The 17,406-nt window shown below is 36.3% G+C and overlaps 1 protein-coding gene across 5 annotated transcripts in view; it reads left to right on the forward strand.

Moving 5' to 3' along the window:
* VPS13A (vacuolar protein sorting 13 homolog A) overlaps positions 1–15,454 on the forward strand; it is a 233,519-nt gene extending 218,065 nt beyond the window's left edge. For 2 of the 5 annotated variants that reach the window (XM_019934642.3, XM_073806233.1), the window contains 4 exons: positions 5,997–6,082; positions 9,294–9,417; positions 12,013–12,087; positions 13,984–15,454. In XM_019934642.3, coding sequence (XP_019790201.2) covers positions 5,997–6,082; positions 9,294–9,417; positions 12,013–12,087; positions 13,984–14,034 — 336 coding nt within the window. In that variant the 3' untranslated portion in view covers positions 14,035–15,454. Of the gene's footprint in view, positions 1–2,542; positions 2,705–5,996; positions 6,083–9,293; positions 9,418–12,012; positions 12,088–13,983 lie in introns of those variants that run through there. The other 3 variants (XR_004527015.2, XR_002176281.3, XR_012332570.1) reach the window with 3 other exon arrangements.
* The last annotated feature ends 1,952 nt before the right edge of the window (positions 15,455–17,406 follow it).

Raw genomic sequence — 17,406 nt, forward strand, 5'->3', positions numbered from 1 at the left:
CAATTCTTCACTTGTGTTTATATTTATTCTGCTATATATATGAAATCATTGAGCTTTCAGGTAATGAATTTCTATATTTGCCCATGAAGCTTAGTTGAATACCTTGTTTTTCCTGGCTATAGCTCTCAGATCTGTTATATTTAAAGTAAATTGATAAAACCTTTTTTATCCCTAAGCCTTAATCATATTACCCTAAGGAAGTTATACTTACTGACTACATTTTTCTGTAAAGAGAAGATTACAAGTCATTTATTTATTTACTTCTTAAATAATTGAGAAATGGCAGCATTTACCATTTTAATTTGTTTTGTTTACCTCCCTGAATTTTGTCATTTTTAAAAGTACACTTAATTTTTTAGTATAATCTGTTGATAAACTTTTCATCTTTCCCCATTGTCTCCAAACTATTCAAATTAGCCAATCTATAGAACCATTTATTCATTATCCAGTAGATTTTCTTGCTCGATAGCATTTTGTTCTTTATCTTTTTCATCTAGATGAATTTCATTTTCCTTTTATCACTCATGCTGCTATCTTAAAAAATATATATATATCTATATATATACACCTCTATGAAACTCATCTTCCAAAAGAAACAGATATTGATCAGATTTTGTTTTTGTTTTTTGCTTAACTGTATTCTTATCTTTACCCAATTTTCTTAAATATATTTGCAATGAATATTAGCACCTTATATTGTTTGGGATTTAAAGTCTTCCATGTTAGTGATTTGTTCATATCTATCTTTTCATATTTTGCTTTGTTTTTTCAGAAATGTGTTTGTTATAGAACTGTGCTAATTCATAGCATTTAGATGGTTGGAAAGTGTTAGCAGTGTTTTCTGTATTACTATAGTTGTTAGGTATGTTCTTTTTCTAAAGTACTGGGACTTAACTGGCAGGAAATACGGATATTATTAGAGAATAACGCTGACACAACTGTCTTTCCAGTTCCTACTTTTTGTGTTTCTAACGTATAATCAATTTGGTTTGGATTTATTTATATCTAGTAAACTAAGGCTTACATACTCAACTTTTCTAATGCAAAAGGGACCCTTATCAATAACCATACATTTTGTTACCTGTAGGTTCTGACAATTATATATAACAAATGTAGTTTCCTTTGTGCTTCTCTGTTTATTTCTTAAAGTTCTTAAATGATGATGGATAATTCATATATTTTTTTAATGAATAAGGCAAAAAAATGCTTTTCCTTTAACACTATAGCATGTAAGTGAGGCTAACATGTCTATAGTACTGGCTATTGTACTTGATACTTCAGGCAAAGTCATTGATTTTTCTGCCTAACTTTGGTCTTGATGCAAAGCCTACATGTGATTCCTAGCCCTGGTTTTGCTAATTCTTCATTTATTTTAAAGGGTATCCCAAATTATTTTAGTAGAAACATTCATACCTAGTATCTGATTGGGGTGAAGGAAGATAAGGTATTAATATTACACTATTTGAACACTGTTAACCTAAAAAAGTTAAGCCAGCCTGAGCAGCTTTAGCAGCCTTCCTCAGCAGCATCCAGGGATATTGAAGACATTTTTGAGGTACCATGGAAACGTGTGACTGATACTATCATGGTGTAGTGAAAAGCACTGGAATTAGAAGTGAAGAAACCACTTTTTTGAGCCCAGTTTTGCAACTGACAATATGACCCCAAGCAAGTCACTTAAATGTAATCTTAATCTAATAACACAAGGTTGTTGTGAAGATTAGATGGGAAAGACACTTAAATGATCCTCGATTTCTTCATGTGTAAAAGGAAGAGATTAGTTTGGATGAACAATAATATTCCTTGAGGTCTAAAATTCCAGGTTTTCAAAATACTACAAATGATGTTTTGAAAAGTATAAAGCTTCATATGTAGTGAATTTACAGAGTCAAATAATTTGGCAGGAAATTGTGACCAAAGGCATGACATTTGTAGATTCTTTACAGCATGATGGAAGATGATGGCTGATAAGCTATCACATTCTCTCCCATCCTTCTATAGGATTTAGTTCGAAGTTGTAGCTTCTTCTCATTAATGCTGTTCTTATTCCATAGTCGCATGTTTTAATGGAGACTGACTAGCAAAATTTTGCTGTATATTGAGTTATCTTTGATGTGTTTATTTAAAGATTGACCATTCATGTTTCAAGTGTTGCATTTAAGGTTTTTGATGAACTCCAGAAAGCACTGCATGAGTTACTTTTTTTTAGCTTTTATTTATATCAGATGCTATTGTGACTATTAAAAGTGGTTTAATTTCTTAAATGTACGGATTAGATTGGGTCTGAAAAGTGGAAAGTGATGAAAGGCAGACTCAACTGCAATACCCAGACTTAACATAATATTGAAATAGAAGTTAGTTACTTAGAATTGAACCATTAGCTTTCAAGTTATTTGAAGATTGTAATCGATTAATGGGGTTTATAGACTCTTGTCTTCTAGTAGTAGTGATGTTCTTAAGGAAATCAACATTTGTATTCTATATTTTAAAACTTGGCCATATAGAACAAAAGAAAATACTTACAAGCTAATTTCTTTTCCAGTACCAAAAAACTGAAACAAAAGGATGTAAAGTTAAAAATAAAAGCTTCACTTCTAACCCCACCTCCACCGTTATCCTTCCCAAGCCCAGAGTTAAATGCTGTGAACAGATTTGGTGTGTTACCACCAACACTTCCAGAAATTCTTAGTAATTTATTCATTAAGTAAGTAATTCATTATTAGTAATTTATTTTCAGTTATATCTTGCCCATCTTTCTGTATCAGTGCACACAGATCTACATTTTTTTTTTAAAATAAATTTATTTATTTATTTTTGGCTACGTTGGGTCTTCGTTGCTGCACGCGGGCTTTCTCTAGTTGCGGCGAGCGGGGGCTACTCTTCGTTGCGGTGCGCGGGCTTCTCGTTGCTGTGGCTTCTCTTGTTGCGGAGCACAGGCTGTAGGCACACAGGCTTCAGTAGCTGTGGCTCGGGGGCCCTAGAGCGCAGGCTCAGTAGTTGTGGCACACGGGCTTAGTTGCTCTGCAGCATGTGGGATCTTCCCAGACTAGGGATAGAACCCGTGTCCCTTGCATTAGCAAGTGGATTCTTAACCACTGAGCCACCAGGGAAGTCCCAGATCTACCTTTTATTACCCTTGTAAGCAGGATTGTTTCTTTTTCATGCATAATGTCCCATTGTATGCCTATACTATAATTAAACAGTCTCCTGTTTCTGAACATTTAGGTTTTTTGCATTTAACGCAATATAACCATGAAGATTCCTATAAGTATGTCTCCTCACATCTTTGCATAAGATAAATCATAGCAGTGGAATTGCTGGCTCAAAGGATACATTTATTTAACTTGAATTTTCTTGATTTTGAGTTAGATTGAACATTTTCTCATGTTAATTGTCAGATTTTGTGTTTTGCTAGACTACCTGTTCATAACCTGTACACATTTTCCTATAGATTTTACTCATTTTTCTTCTGTTGGTTTATTCATATTACTAGAATTCTGTGTGTTATGAAATTAGTTATATATCACTGTATTGACAGATATTTTCCCAATTTATTTTTTGTTTTATTTCTGTTTATTTGCTTACTGTTTTGCTATTCATTAGTGTTTAACTAATGCTATTCATTAGTTCCCTGCGCCACCAGGGTAGCCCTGTGTTTTATTTTTAACCCTTCACTTTGATTATTAAAATGTTATTTTATTCTAGTACTTCTGTAGTTTCATTTTGTATAGTTAAATCAGTGATCCATGTGGAATTAATTTGGTGTAAAGAGAGAAGTAGGAAAAAAATAAAAGAGAGAGAGAAGTAGGAATCTAGCTTTAGCCAGCAAGTTGCTTGAAGCACCATTTACTTGAAAATGCATGGTTTTGACCAATAATTTGAAATGCTGTCTTGATTTCTTAAATTCCTATGTTTGGATATATAGGATTTTATAAAATCCTATTGCATTTTGGTCAGTTTCTGGAATCTATTCTTTCTATTGATATTCTGTATACAATTTCCACTAGCATCAAACTGTTTCACGCCTGCAACTTTATAAATTGTATTAATATCTGCTAGGGTAGTTCTCATTCTCTTTTCATAATTTACTGGATAATATCACTTTTTTTTCTAGATAAATTTCATTATAATATTGTCAGATCACTTTTCCCCCTCCCCAAAACAAATGAACAAACATCATTTTGGGATCACAGTGTGTATGTATAAAAATGGGGTGGGGGAATAACATCTTTATTATAATGAATTTTTATATTCAAGAATAAGACATGGGGCTTCCCTGGTGGCACAGTGGTTGAGAGTCCGCCTGCCAATGCAGGGGACACGGGTTCGTGCCCCGGTCTGGGAAGATCCCACATGCCGCGGAGCGGCTGGGCCCGTGAGCCATGGCCGGTGAGCCTGCGCGTCCGGAGCCTGTGCTCTGCAACGGGAGAGGCCACAACAGTGAGAGGCCCGCGTACCGCAAAAAAAAAATAATAATAATAAGACATGGATTTCCATTTTCAAATTTTCCGTTATTCCCCTCAGTAGACTGTTACAGCTTTTAACATACAAATTCTGCATGTTATTTGTTAAACTTATGTGTAAATATTTATCTTTATTACCCTTGTAAGCAGGATTGTTTTCCTTCCATTTTTCAAACTGATTATTGTTTATATAATAAAGTTACTGGATTTTGTGTACTTGAGTTTTCCAGATACTGTCATCTGAAAGTAATTTCTACTCTTCCTCTCCAATATTTGATGCTTCTTTCTGTTAATAATTTATCATTTCTTAAAACATGACCCATTTTACCTACTTTTACAAATTTATTTGCATAATTTATATGTTAATAATTTTTATTAATTTCTTCTGAATCTCTGGTTATGTCCCTTTTTCATTTGTAATTCCAGGAATTGGGGTTTAATTGCCCCACCCACTACAGTAAATAGTAAAGATACTCTTTCCTCAATATTAGGATCTTTGAAGTTAGAAAATTCTTCCATGCAGTTAATTTGTATGTTTTATCCTGCTGGGGTTTTTTTTTAACTTCTGTCTCCCATAAAAAGTCTATTGTATCAGCCTTCTAAAGCAACCTTATTGTGAAGTCACTTGTTAGTTTTCTTCTAAATTACATAATTTTAGTTTTTTGATATAGCCTCATGGAACACAATTTTCCAGAATCTTTATATTCTCTTTTGGAATTTCTTCAAGAGATCTAACATTTTTGGCTAAATTTTTGATGTATCTTAGTCGCAGTTACATTGCTTGCCTTTAAAAAATAATAGTCTAGCCTGCTATATATTTTAAATAGCCAGAGTAGCTCCATCCTCAGAGCAAATGGTATCGAGAACAGATTTTAAAAAGCCTATTTTGCTTATGTAGTTAACTTTATATTTTTTGAGACAAAGAATTGTTGATCATGTCATGGATAGTGTTTCAGCAGTCTTAAAGATAAATAAAGGCTATTGCATATGCTGGTCCTCGGGTTTCCTGTTTGTCCAGAAACGGTCTGCTCCTTAATTTTGCATGAATTGTGAAATTAGCAAAGAAAAGCATGTTTGTAAGGCAGATAATGGAAATTCCAGGGAAGAGGCAAGGTGGGAGCTAATAGTAATTTATGTGATGCATATGTTTAAATATGTTAGTGTTTACATGTGTTTTTGTACAGGTATGATCAAATACTAATCTGTTTTCCAAGACAAAATGAATGTGATGGTTTAATAGTAACTTCAGTAGGTTCCACTTAAACTTTGTAAAATAACAGTATCTTCTAAAAATCTAGCATTAAACACTGGTATAGCTGCAATTGAGTAATCTTGAATAAAGCAGTACGAATAGGTGCTTTTAAAAAGGAAGCAGAAGTGATTTTTTGAATATTCAACTTTCTGACAATATGTTTACTGTGTAAGTGTGCTAACGATTTGCCCCCTTGAGAAAGGTTTTTAGAGGATCAGTAAGGCATTACTTGTATTAGAATAGGATATTATCAATTTTCTCACTCTCACCTTTTTTTTTAGGTCATGGAAAATGGAAGATTTGCAAAATACAAATATTTTACCCATGTCATGATCAATAAAACAGACATGTTAATGATAACCAAAAGGTAACTTTCTTTCTCTAATATAATTTGATAAGGGGTTAACTGATAGCCACCCATGAAGTGAAGCAGTTTTTATTCACATCTTGTTCCACATATTTAACACTGATTCATACTAATTATGGTTCTCTTGCTCTACAAGCCTCGTGCCTAAAACTTTGTACGCATACAGATAAATGCATAACCATGCACAAACATAATTTTAAATTAAATATTTTAGCATTTGTTTCAACCAACTAAATGGATAGAGAAATTCCTGTAAAACTATCCTCTCAAGTGTAGGCAATACCATTCCTTCCCCCTCTCTGAAAAAGTATGCAATTTCAGGTTGCCCCAGAAGTCAGTAGTCTTCTGGTGGTATCTAATCATTAGAATATATAGAGATTCACTCACATAAGTAGATATACCACTGGAGACATTAGTTTTTGGGGGGATACTCCCAACTACAGCCAAATCTTCAAATAAACCTGTAGACAGTAGACGGATACATGTAAAAATACACAGTGGCATAGCCTCGGAGGGGCAAGTGTTTGCAGGAAGTATTATTATGAAACCACGGAAAAGAATAAGCAAGTGCAGTAGTAGGGTGGATTTCTGGATAATGCAGAGTGAAACTGTGGCTGAGGAGGAGAGATTATGGCTGAATAGAAAGGAGTGGCTAATTAAGCTGTGTGGCTTTGTTCACTGCCAAAAAGGTAAACTTATATAAGCATCTTGTTGGTTCGAGTTGACTATTGAACTTAGCAATCATTTTTAATGTTTTTAATCCTAATAATTTCTGAGCCCCAAATTTATAGCACTATCTTAATTTTCTTGTTTAAAAAGTAACATAAAATATAGAAAACTCACACAGTATTAGAAGGTATAGATGTGAAAGCCAGTATTCATTCCATCTCAGATACCAGTCCCTCTTTTCCCCTTCCTAGAGACAACTACTTTTGTATCTTTGAAATATTCTATGCCTATGCAAGCAAACATGCTATCAAAGCATACATCTGCCTATAAAGGCATACACATACATATTTTAATGTAAATAGGAATCTATTTTAACACCATTCTGTACCTTAATTTTTTACTTAAGATCTATGTCTTTTTATTTATTTATTTATCTATTTATTTATTTATTTTTGGCTGCATTGGGTTTTCGTTGCTGCACACAGGCTTTCTCTAGTTGCGGCGAGTGGGGGCTACTCTTCGATGCAGTGCGCAGGCTTCTTATTGTGTTGGCTTCTCTTTGTTGCAGAGCACGAGCTCTAGGCACGCGGGCTTCAGTAGTTGTGGCATGCGGGCTCAGTAGTTGTAGCGCGCAGGCTCAGTAGTTGTGGCACACGGGCTTAGTTGCTCCGTGGCATGTGGGATCTTCCTGGACTAGGACTTGAACCCATGTCCCCTGCATTGGCAGGCGGATTCTTAACCGCTGCACCACCAGGGAAGTCCCAAGATCTATGTCTTAAAGAGTATTCCATGTTAGCATATGGAGATCTTTCTTAATTTGTAAATGACTGCCTGGTATTCATTCAGAAGTATGTGCTATAATGCACATCTAAGTTGTTTCTGAACTTTTATACTTACAGACAGTGCTTCAACAGTCATTTTTCTTCATAGCAGCATTCACTCATGTTTTATTAACCCTTCTCCCCATTGACTGAGGGAAGGGTGACTCATCAGAGTTAAACAAGAGTCAGTTGCAAAGTTTATTATTTCCAGATCTTGCAACATTTTCTTTTCTTTTGGCTGCGATGGTTTTTCGTTGCTGTGCGTGGGCTTTCTCTAGTTGTGGCAGGTGGGGGCTACTCTTCATTGCGGTGTGCGGGCTTCTCATTGCGGTGGCTTCTCTTGTTGTGGAGCATGGGCTCTAGGCACGTGGGCTTCAGTAGTTGTGGCTTGCGGGCTCTAGAGCACAGGCTCAGTAGTTGTGGTGCATGGACTTAGTTGCTCCATGGCATGTGGGATCTTCCCGAACCAGGGATCGAACCTGTATCCCCTGCATTGGCAGGCGGATTCTTAACCACTGCGCCACCAGGGAAGTCCATTGCAACATTTTAGAAATTACTTTCTTCTCAACATAGTAGACCTCTTTAAATGAGGTCACATAAACCTTGACAGAGTACATGTAGTAAGCTAGTTGTAGTTGATTGAAAGATGATATTTATACTTAGGAGGTCCTTTCTTTCCAAATTTTGCACTTGAAGATAAAGAATCTTTTAATCAGGAGAGGGAGTACTAGGCGCCTGAAATAAGATTAGCCTATCTTTGATTTTTCACATGGTTGAAGATGTACTGGAAGACCAGTAGGTTTGTTCCAGCAGCCCCTATAATCCAAGATTGGTGAAAGAGGGGATCAGAGGCAGAAGATTGAGATGAAAGAAATAAATCTTAATTAGCTTTCTCCTTTTCCATTCCATTCCATTCTAGCCAGGTGCCAGCTGTTACTTTAATTTAGTCCCTTAACTTAAAGTATATGTCACTTAAAGAAACCTCTGGTTGTACCTACAATTGATGTTTCAACCAGAAAGAAGATTTGGGGAAGAAAGACCTTTGAAGGAAGAATTAAATAGAATTATTATAGACAGAATGAATTTTCATCTCTTGATTTCCTTCCTCAAAATGGGGGGAAAACAAGAATTAATTTTAAAAACCTCTTTCTGATACAGGTTGGTAAATATATTACATGGAGCCTTAAAAGCATTTTGTTCTAAAGCATTAATTACATGAAGGTTCTCCAAAATATTGCTTGGTAGCTGGTTCTCTACGTTTTTCCTATTTCTTAAAAACATTCCTTATACATTTTACTTTATAAGTACTTTATGTTTTCTAAGATAAGTATGTTGTGCTATACATTTCCCACTAAACGTTGCTACATAAATTTTATGTTTTCATTCTCGTTCAGTTCAAACTATTTTCTAATTTCCTTTGAGATTCTTTGACCCGTGGATTTTTTTTTAGAAGTATGCTTTTAAGTAAGCATTTGGAAGTATTCTTGTTATCTTTCCATTACTTGTTTTCTAGTTTAATTTCATTATGATCTGAGAATATACTTTGCATGATTTCAGTTCTCTTAAATTCATTAATGTTTTTTATGACCCAGAATATAGTCTTTTCTGGTGAATGTTCTATGTGCCCTTGCAAAGAATGTGTATCCTGCTATTATTATTATTATATTATTGAATATAAGTGCTTCAGTTTTTAAAGTGGTTTCTTTCTTTCTTTTTCTGAGTGGTGTGTTGTTTGTAACAAAAGGAACGTTTGGACAGCTTACATGTGAGTGGCAGTATAGTTTTGATGAGTTTACCAAAGAGCCATTCATTGTTCATGAGAGAAGGTTGCGCATCGAAGCAAAGGTATGTTGAATAGATTTTTTTGAAAACTTGGAACTGAAAACAACACATTAAAATAGTCTTTACTTTTGTAATGTTTCTCCCTCTTTTTTACATGTTGCTTGGTCTTTGTATGGTTTTTCTTTACACCTGCTGTCTTACTCAAGCTTAAAGAAAAGAAAGCTAGGCCAAGAAAAAATGTGCTACCTTATGTGCTCTTACATGGACCACAACATTACTGGGCCCTCATTTTATACTCAGTAACAGAACCGCAGCTTTCCCACTGCTATCCAAGGCACTAAAGTGAGATATTTGTACACCTCAGAATCCCTAGCAGTTGCCTACAGAATTTTTTTCCCTGAAAATCTTGCTGATGGACACTTGAAAAGTTCTCGCTCTAACAGCCCATTATTGGTAGTTCTTTCTCTTTTTATAGATATTATCTTCCTAATTCAGTTATAATCTTCTTGAATGCGGAGGCCATTTCTCACTCTGATTTCTAGCAGCTAGAACAGTACTTGGTATTTGGATGTTGATATAAAATACAGCAAATTGCTAGTCATTTGGTAAATCATCAGAGTCTCTATATCCATTGTAAGTTGTAATGATTGCACTAGGTACCGTAGGTGACACAGAGAAATAAAAGATAATATATTTGGCCTCACAGTATTTGACCAGACACCTATGTGAAAAGGGCCGCTTTGGCACTGGCTATATTAATCAGAAATACGTGACTCAGCCCAAGTTAGTTTTGTTTACTGTTATTTTTGTTTGGTTTGATTTTGAGGGATTTAATTGGCTCATATAACTGAAAAATCCAAGTCTATATATTGTAGCTTAATTATGCTCAAATGATGTCTTTAGTATTTATTCTCACACCCTTCCTCTCCTCCTTCATTTTGTCCATCTTTGCTGCCCTCATCTCTAGGTTCTACTTTCTTCAGTTTGGCTTCATTCTCAAGCAGGCTATCGTTTGGTGACACTATGGCCAGCAGAAGTTCCAGGCTCATATCCTACTAGCTCAGCAGAATGAAAGCTTCTCACTGGGTCTCACTGGGCCACCTTTGGTCACTTCCTTGTTCCTGAGCCAGTCACTTTAGTCAGGGGCTGGAATGGGCCAGTTGGCCAGGTTAGGGTCACAGGATCATTGTGGTGCTACCAAGAAGGAAGAGTCAGCTCTATATGAAGTTTTGGGAGTGAAAGAGGGTGAAAAATAATTACCCAAAGAACATTCAAGAAATTGTTACTGGAAGAAGGGGCATTGGATGCAGACAGGCAGAGACAACAGATTTCTTCTAGACTAGCCTATAGAACAGAACTGTCCCTAGGCCTTGTGCTTAACTAGTGAAGACCATTTATCCAATCTTACCATTCATTCCAAAGACATGGGGCAGCTCTTAAGGAGACTGGATGTTAGTTTTTGAGGATCTTAGACCAACTTACCCATTGAGAATTTCTCTGATTCACTCAGAAAATGAATAACCCTGTGGCCATATATGAAATGATGGATAGTAGTAGCTGTTAGGCTCTGCTGTAGCCCATATTGCATTTCCTGGCTTTTTTATCTCCAAGGATAAACTTCTTACCGCCTTCATTTCTTCCCCTTTCACCTTTCCCTTGCGACCTTATATCAGCAATCATACTTTTTTTTTTTAATAATCTGATTTCTTCTGGAGTCTGTATATGCATGGTTAGTTGAATTACTTATAGAGATTGTTAGACTAGTAAAATATTGCTTCCTCTGTGTCCTTATTACTCATGGTTAATAGAAGTAATCACCACACTCCTCCTCGATAATCCTATTCTATTTGCCCCTCTAATGCTTAATATCCACCATTAGGTAGTTCTCCTCCCACAAACACAACAGAATATCAAAGGAGTTTAAAAAATGGAGGACAGGGCTTCCCTGGTGGCGCAGTGGTTGACAGTCTGCCTGCCGATGCAGGGGACACGGGTTCGTGCCCTGCTCCAGGAAGATCCCACATGCCGCGGAGCGGCTGGGCCCGTGAGCCATGGCTGCTGAGCCTGCGCGTCCGGAGCCTTTGCTCTGCAACAGGAGGGGCCACAACAGTGAGAGGCCCGCGTACCGCCAAAAAAAAAAACCAAAAAGTGGAGGACAATCGTATAGAATCTAAGACCCACCCTGATTTCTTTGATTCTGAAGCTACATTCTTATTGCATTCTTATTGGTTTAAAATGTCAGAAGTTACATATATAAACACATACATACACACACATACATACCTATACAACACGTGTATATGTATGCAGACATACATGTGTACATTATTTTTGAGCTGAATTTATCATGAGGCCATAGCCAGATATCAGGAACTATCTGAGACATTATTTGGAGAGGGAAAACAGTGGTACTGCTTCTAGATTGATCTCCTTCCCATCCTCTGCATCAACCCTTGACGGCTTTAGCAACTGAAATGTCACCTAAAGCTTTTTATCTTAGGTTTAGTGATAACGGATGGCTTCGAATTTAGTCTTTTTTTTCCATTTGTGTTTGATTCTTCTTGATTTCTCATTCTTGGCTTTTTTTTGGTGGCATTTCTTTATGGTATTTCTACAACTAGATTCCCATGTTAATGAAGCTACTTATTCTATTTATAGGAGCGGGTGAAGTCTGTATTCCATGCCAAAGAGTTTGGAAAAATAATTAACTTCAAGACTCCAGAGGATGCAAGGGTAAATATAGTCAATCTTTTGGTTAAACAGATAGCAGCTTCTCATTTCAAAGCCATGTAAGTTGCATTATTCTTTAAGACAGATAAGTTGTGTTTGTTTTTTAATTTTATGTTTGCATTTTGACAGTTTTAATATATGTAACTAGATAATATTTTCCACAAATTATTTTTTCATTAGATTGAATTCAACACACCTACTTGTCTTTGAAATCAAATTGTTCTCTTATTTTAAATCCTAACTGGAATACTTTGCCAAAAAAAGCCAACAAATGAAAGAAATTAATGCACTCTAATGCTAATCTACCAGCTCCAACAGGAAAAGTATAGCCCCACATTGTTTATTTCTCTACTGTATAGCTATAGGGATTTTTTTTCTTTAATTACTGTAGCCTGGCACAAGGGAAAAAGAGCCATGCCTGTGGTTAGAAAATCTGGGTTTAAATACTGGTTCTGTTCCTTCTTGACTGTAGGACCTTGGGGAAGTCAGTTAACCTCAGCTTCCTCAAAATGTGAATTATGTGAACTGAAAAGCACTATACATACTTTAGGGATTATGGCAATTATAGGGAAGTGCACTGTCAAGAAAAGGAAGACTATGAATTGATTATCTACCTCGTTGGTCACAACTAAGACACTATTCCTGATACTGAAGTATACTCACTCTGTCGTGAAACTTACAATAAGAACACATGGGTTCTTTACTGAATCCCTGGGCCTCCCGACCTCTCTGTGTTGGTCCTGGCTGGTTATGATTATTTACCAGTTCACTTCTCACATCTGGAGCTCAAACCAGAAACCTCTCCCACCCATACACATGTACCTTGGACCATTTAGCATGTGCTGTGCAATTTTCTATCTAGACATTGGGTTATAAGGTAACACTGACATATTAACAGTAGAAAACTGAAAGGAGGCCAAGTTACAAAGAAAGAGAGATAAAGTTACTACACCCTTAATATGCATGTTGCCTGGAACAGGGAGACAGTAGAGCATGATGACAGCACGACTTTCAGGCCATCTTCTTTGTGCTGCTGAAGGACATTACCTTCAGTTTCTCTGTAATAAGTTTTCCATTTAATCTCTGTCACTGTGTTATTTTATCCCAGAAGGTTTCTTTTTAATCCTCCTGCTCTGCCAGAAACATCCAGAAAAGGCTACTGAGTCCATTTCTCTTTCTCTGCTTATCTTAGAGCTATTTTCACTAGGTTCTTCTTAAGTAAAAAAGCACAAATATCTTTGCTTAAGCTTTTCATAATGGGATAACACGAGTATCACCTCCATGGCTTTTATTTGTCATGCAGGCCTAATGATAATAGACATTATTGACAAAAAGGTTTACACTTCATTTGCAGTTTAATTTTGTGATTTCAGATCCTTTCAAATTAGAAAAATGTATCATAAAAGCACCTAATATGCTCAAGAATGTTGCTATGCTGCTACCCACTGTAGAATTATATGTACTTATTCCTACTCAATCAGTAGAATCCAATATATGGAATCGTGAAGGTTTGTGATACAGAATTGGCATAGGTTGAAAGGAATTCTACATAGATGATTTTCACACTATGCCAGAGTTATTCAATCCAGCTGTTAAATTACCCTTCTCTGTCAGGATGCTTCATTTTACTTTGCTTATTCTGAAGATGAACATCTAAGTCCAAAGACCTTAGAAAAACATTATTACTACTGTTAAATCAAACCCAGTACCATTGTCCCTGAGTCATCTGGGCCATTTAAGTCAGTGAATGATCTCTCCTGCATAGAGAATTTAATTATTGGCTATAGCAGTATACTCCTAACTAAACTGGAAAGACAACTTCTAGATTTTCATTCATTATATTTTGTCATTGCAAGTTCATTGAAGTTAAGTAAATGTTGCTTCATTTCCCCACAACAGTGGATCCTCAGAAAGCTAGAAGAAGCAAGAGAACCTTCCCCGAGCCTCTGACAGAGACTGCTGCCTGAAGATACACAGCAATAAATCATTACAATTTCTACCTTGTACCTTCTAAAACCTGTTTGGGGAGTATAGTATAGGAGTAATTACAAGTACTTTAAAAAAAAAATCAGAATCAAGTAAAACAGTTATGTGATGAAACTGTTTCAACTCTTTGGGGATCCATTTGGTTTTCTAACTTGAATCATGCATCTGGTTACAATTCTAATTACTTTATAAAGGAAATATTTCTTTTATGAATCTTAAATATTTGCTCCAGGTGATTCTCTGTAATGGTGGAGAAGTTGCCCATATTTAGCCTAAATTTAATGGCGCTAAATGTAATGTTCCTAGTTCACATCTTACAGTTCTATCATGCTTGCTTCAAGGTCCCTGAATGAGTGATGGGTAAATGATCAAATCAAACATTGTCTTAGTGGTATCAAGATAACCTTGGTGGTAGTTTCTTTAGAAACATGAAGTTCTTTTTACAGATAAATATTTTGGTATGATTTTCCTTATTTTTTTTAAATAGAGGGTAGGTTTGAATTACTATTTGAAGTACATAGCGTGACTATGAAAAACAATCTTTTTTATTTTATATAATACAGATTGACTAATACCCCTTCAAGCCTCATCCTAAGAAAGTCTTGAAGAAATGAGTGTGCTACCCAAAAAGGGAAGGCCCCTCTCAGAACTTTCAAGCCTTAGAAATACTTCCTCAAGCCAACGCCTTGAGATCTACTTGGTTTACCAAGGTCATGTTTAATAGATTGCTGACCTTAAAGGAAAATTCCTGAGGCCTTAACAATACCAACTTCCTATTCACTGGTAGTATGAAATAAACAAAAGTCCCACCATCTTAATATGAGTTATGCTTCAGAACAGACAGCCCCTCTCTATACGCATGTCGGGTAAGTGTATGTACCCTAAAGTCTAACCCAGTAACCTGTCCTGTTGGCAATAGATTGAGAATTTCTGGTTTGCTTTCTCTACAATTATTCAAGTGAGAATTACTCTTAAGTGTATACTCGTCAGAACAGAAATCGTGGGCTGCACATTAGTAAAGATGTCAGGGGGGGTATTTTCCTTGATTTTTGTCCAAGATCCTTGTACCTTGATATTAATGGACTTTTTCAAGTGAAAGGGGATGAATATATGATTGTGAACCATGAAGAAAATGATGCAGTGTCTTAGTTATTGAATAATACAAAGTATTTGATGCATGTTGAACGTACCGCCAAATTACTATAAACCGTTTTTAGAATTGGAGACTATATAAGTCAATGGTTGTGAAATTCTCCTCAGATTCCTCGCTTTGTTGTAAAAGCTAAAATAAACAGCATGCCAGACTGTAATTGTATTTCTTCCTGACGAAATCTTGCTACTAAATATTGATTTTCCTCTGATTAAAAATCTCATTGTTTATTAATAGTTTCCTTCAGAATTTTTTTCTTTGCTGAACATAAATTTAGTCACGAGATGACAAATTTCAAATCTCATCATAGTGCATGCTCCCATGATGACCTTTGTTCAAAGTAACATGCACTTTTTCTCTGTTGCTGAGCTCTGCCAATTTTGCATATGTTAGAATTAAACCTAAGAGTAGAGGTAGTCAGAAAGCTTTTATCAGATTGTCCTCATCTGAAATGTTGTTTTACTGGAGTTCTAGTCAGTGCCATTAGCCAAGTACCTCATTACCTACTCCAGTTTCATGACTTTATACTCAGAAAAATACAGACCCATAACTTTTTGGGTATCCCATAGTAAAAGGGAAAAGTCTAAAAGAGTAAGGATAGAAATTCTTCTGGTATCCTCTGGAGGCCAGGCAAAGTGGGTCTTGTAACTACTATACATGCAAAGCCAGTGTGCCTATCCTTCCTGTTCCCTTACCAATGAGAACCTAGAAACATCTTTCCTTATTCTTTCTCTACCCATCAGTCATCTACCCACTAACACCTCCTATCAATTCCTGTTTCTAGAATGGAAAGACCCACGATTTCAAGAGCAGTAGTTTATCAATTGTCTTAGAAGATTTTCTTCATCTAAACAAAGAACATAAGTAGATCACTAGATGTCAGTCTTTTTAGCATAACATTTTACAATTATGTGTTTGATTCTGTAGTCTTTTTCTTGAATATTAGAGTCCATAATCTTATGGTATTTAAAAATAATCTACCCTGAATTATATTTAACTGTGTTTAGTGGCTGTCTGCTTGAGAATTGCAAACTTGTCTTCGTTTTTTGGTAATTGCGATGGAAGATGTCCTGAGTATCCTGTCCTTTATCTCTTTGTATTGATATTATGTGTTAGCTATAGCCCTGTACCCTTCATGTATCCTGATATGTGTTTATTGTATGAAGCTGAAGGCAGAGTGTCTATTCCCTGCCAACTCTCCTCCAGAAAACTATGATCCCTAGACATGGCAACTTTTTTTTTTTTAAGAATCAATTTTATTTATTTATTTATTTTTGGCTGTGTTGGGTCTTCATTGCTGTGTGTGGGCTTTTTCTAGTTACAGCGAGCGGGGGCTACTCTTGGTTGCAGTGTGCAGGCTTCTCATTGTGGTGGCTTCTCTTGTTGCGGAGCACGGGCTCTAGGCGCATGGGCTTCAGTAGTTGTGGCACACAGTTTCAGTAGTTGTGGCTCACGGGCTCTGGAGCGCAGGCTCAGTAGTTGTGGTGCATGGGCTTAGTTGCTCCGCGGCATGTGGGATCTTCCCAGACCAGGGATCGAACCCATGTCCCCTGCATTGGCAGGCGGATTCTTAACCGCTGCTCCACCAGGGAAGTCCCTAGACATGGCAACTTTGATTTCTGATACAATAAGAAGCTTGTGATTTCTTCACATTTACAACAAAATACTCTCTGAACCAAAGAGCATGTGCACTTCTGCAGTGGCTTCCCTATTAAAGTATGTATGTTGGCTGCTTCTTCCCTGGTGTTAGCAAGACCTTGGAATTTTTCCCAGGCTCAGTTTAGTACAGCTGAGTTATTTTCTGGTTCCTAAATAATCATGACTAGCTGTAGGCAGTCCTTCCCTGTCCCTCTCTCCTCCAGAATCCTAATCCATCCCCAAATTATCCTGTGGCCTCCAAATAAGAAAATCTTCTTAAACTTATTTATCATTTCCATAAAATTATCTCTCTCATTTTTTCCAATGGTAGTAGCAGTAATATAATACTATCCCAGTGAATATATACGCACCTAGCTCATCTCTTAGAAATAGCCTACAAAGTAGTATCCTATTCCTGTCTGGTAAAAAATAAAGACTACTCAGTGCCGAATTTTATGAACCTTATTCAGTCATTAGTTACCAGTTTTAGTTGGTACTTCAGGCCAAGCCAAAGCCCCAGTATTAAAAAGGTTGGGACAAGGTACTGG

The sequence above is a fragment of the Tursiops truncatus genome, chromosome 6, assembly GCF_011762595.2.
Source record: "Tursiops truncatus isolate mTurTru1 chromosome 6, mTurTru1.mat.Y, whole genome shotgun sequence".
Classification (NCBI taxonomy): domain Eukaryota; kingdom Metazoa; phylum Chordata; class Mammalia; order Artiodactyla; family Delphinidae; genus Tursiops; species Tursiops truncatus.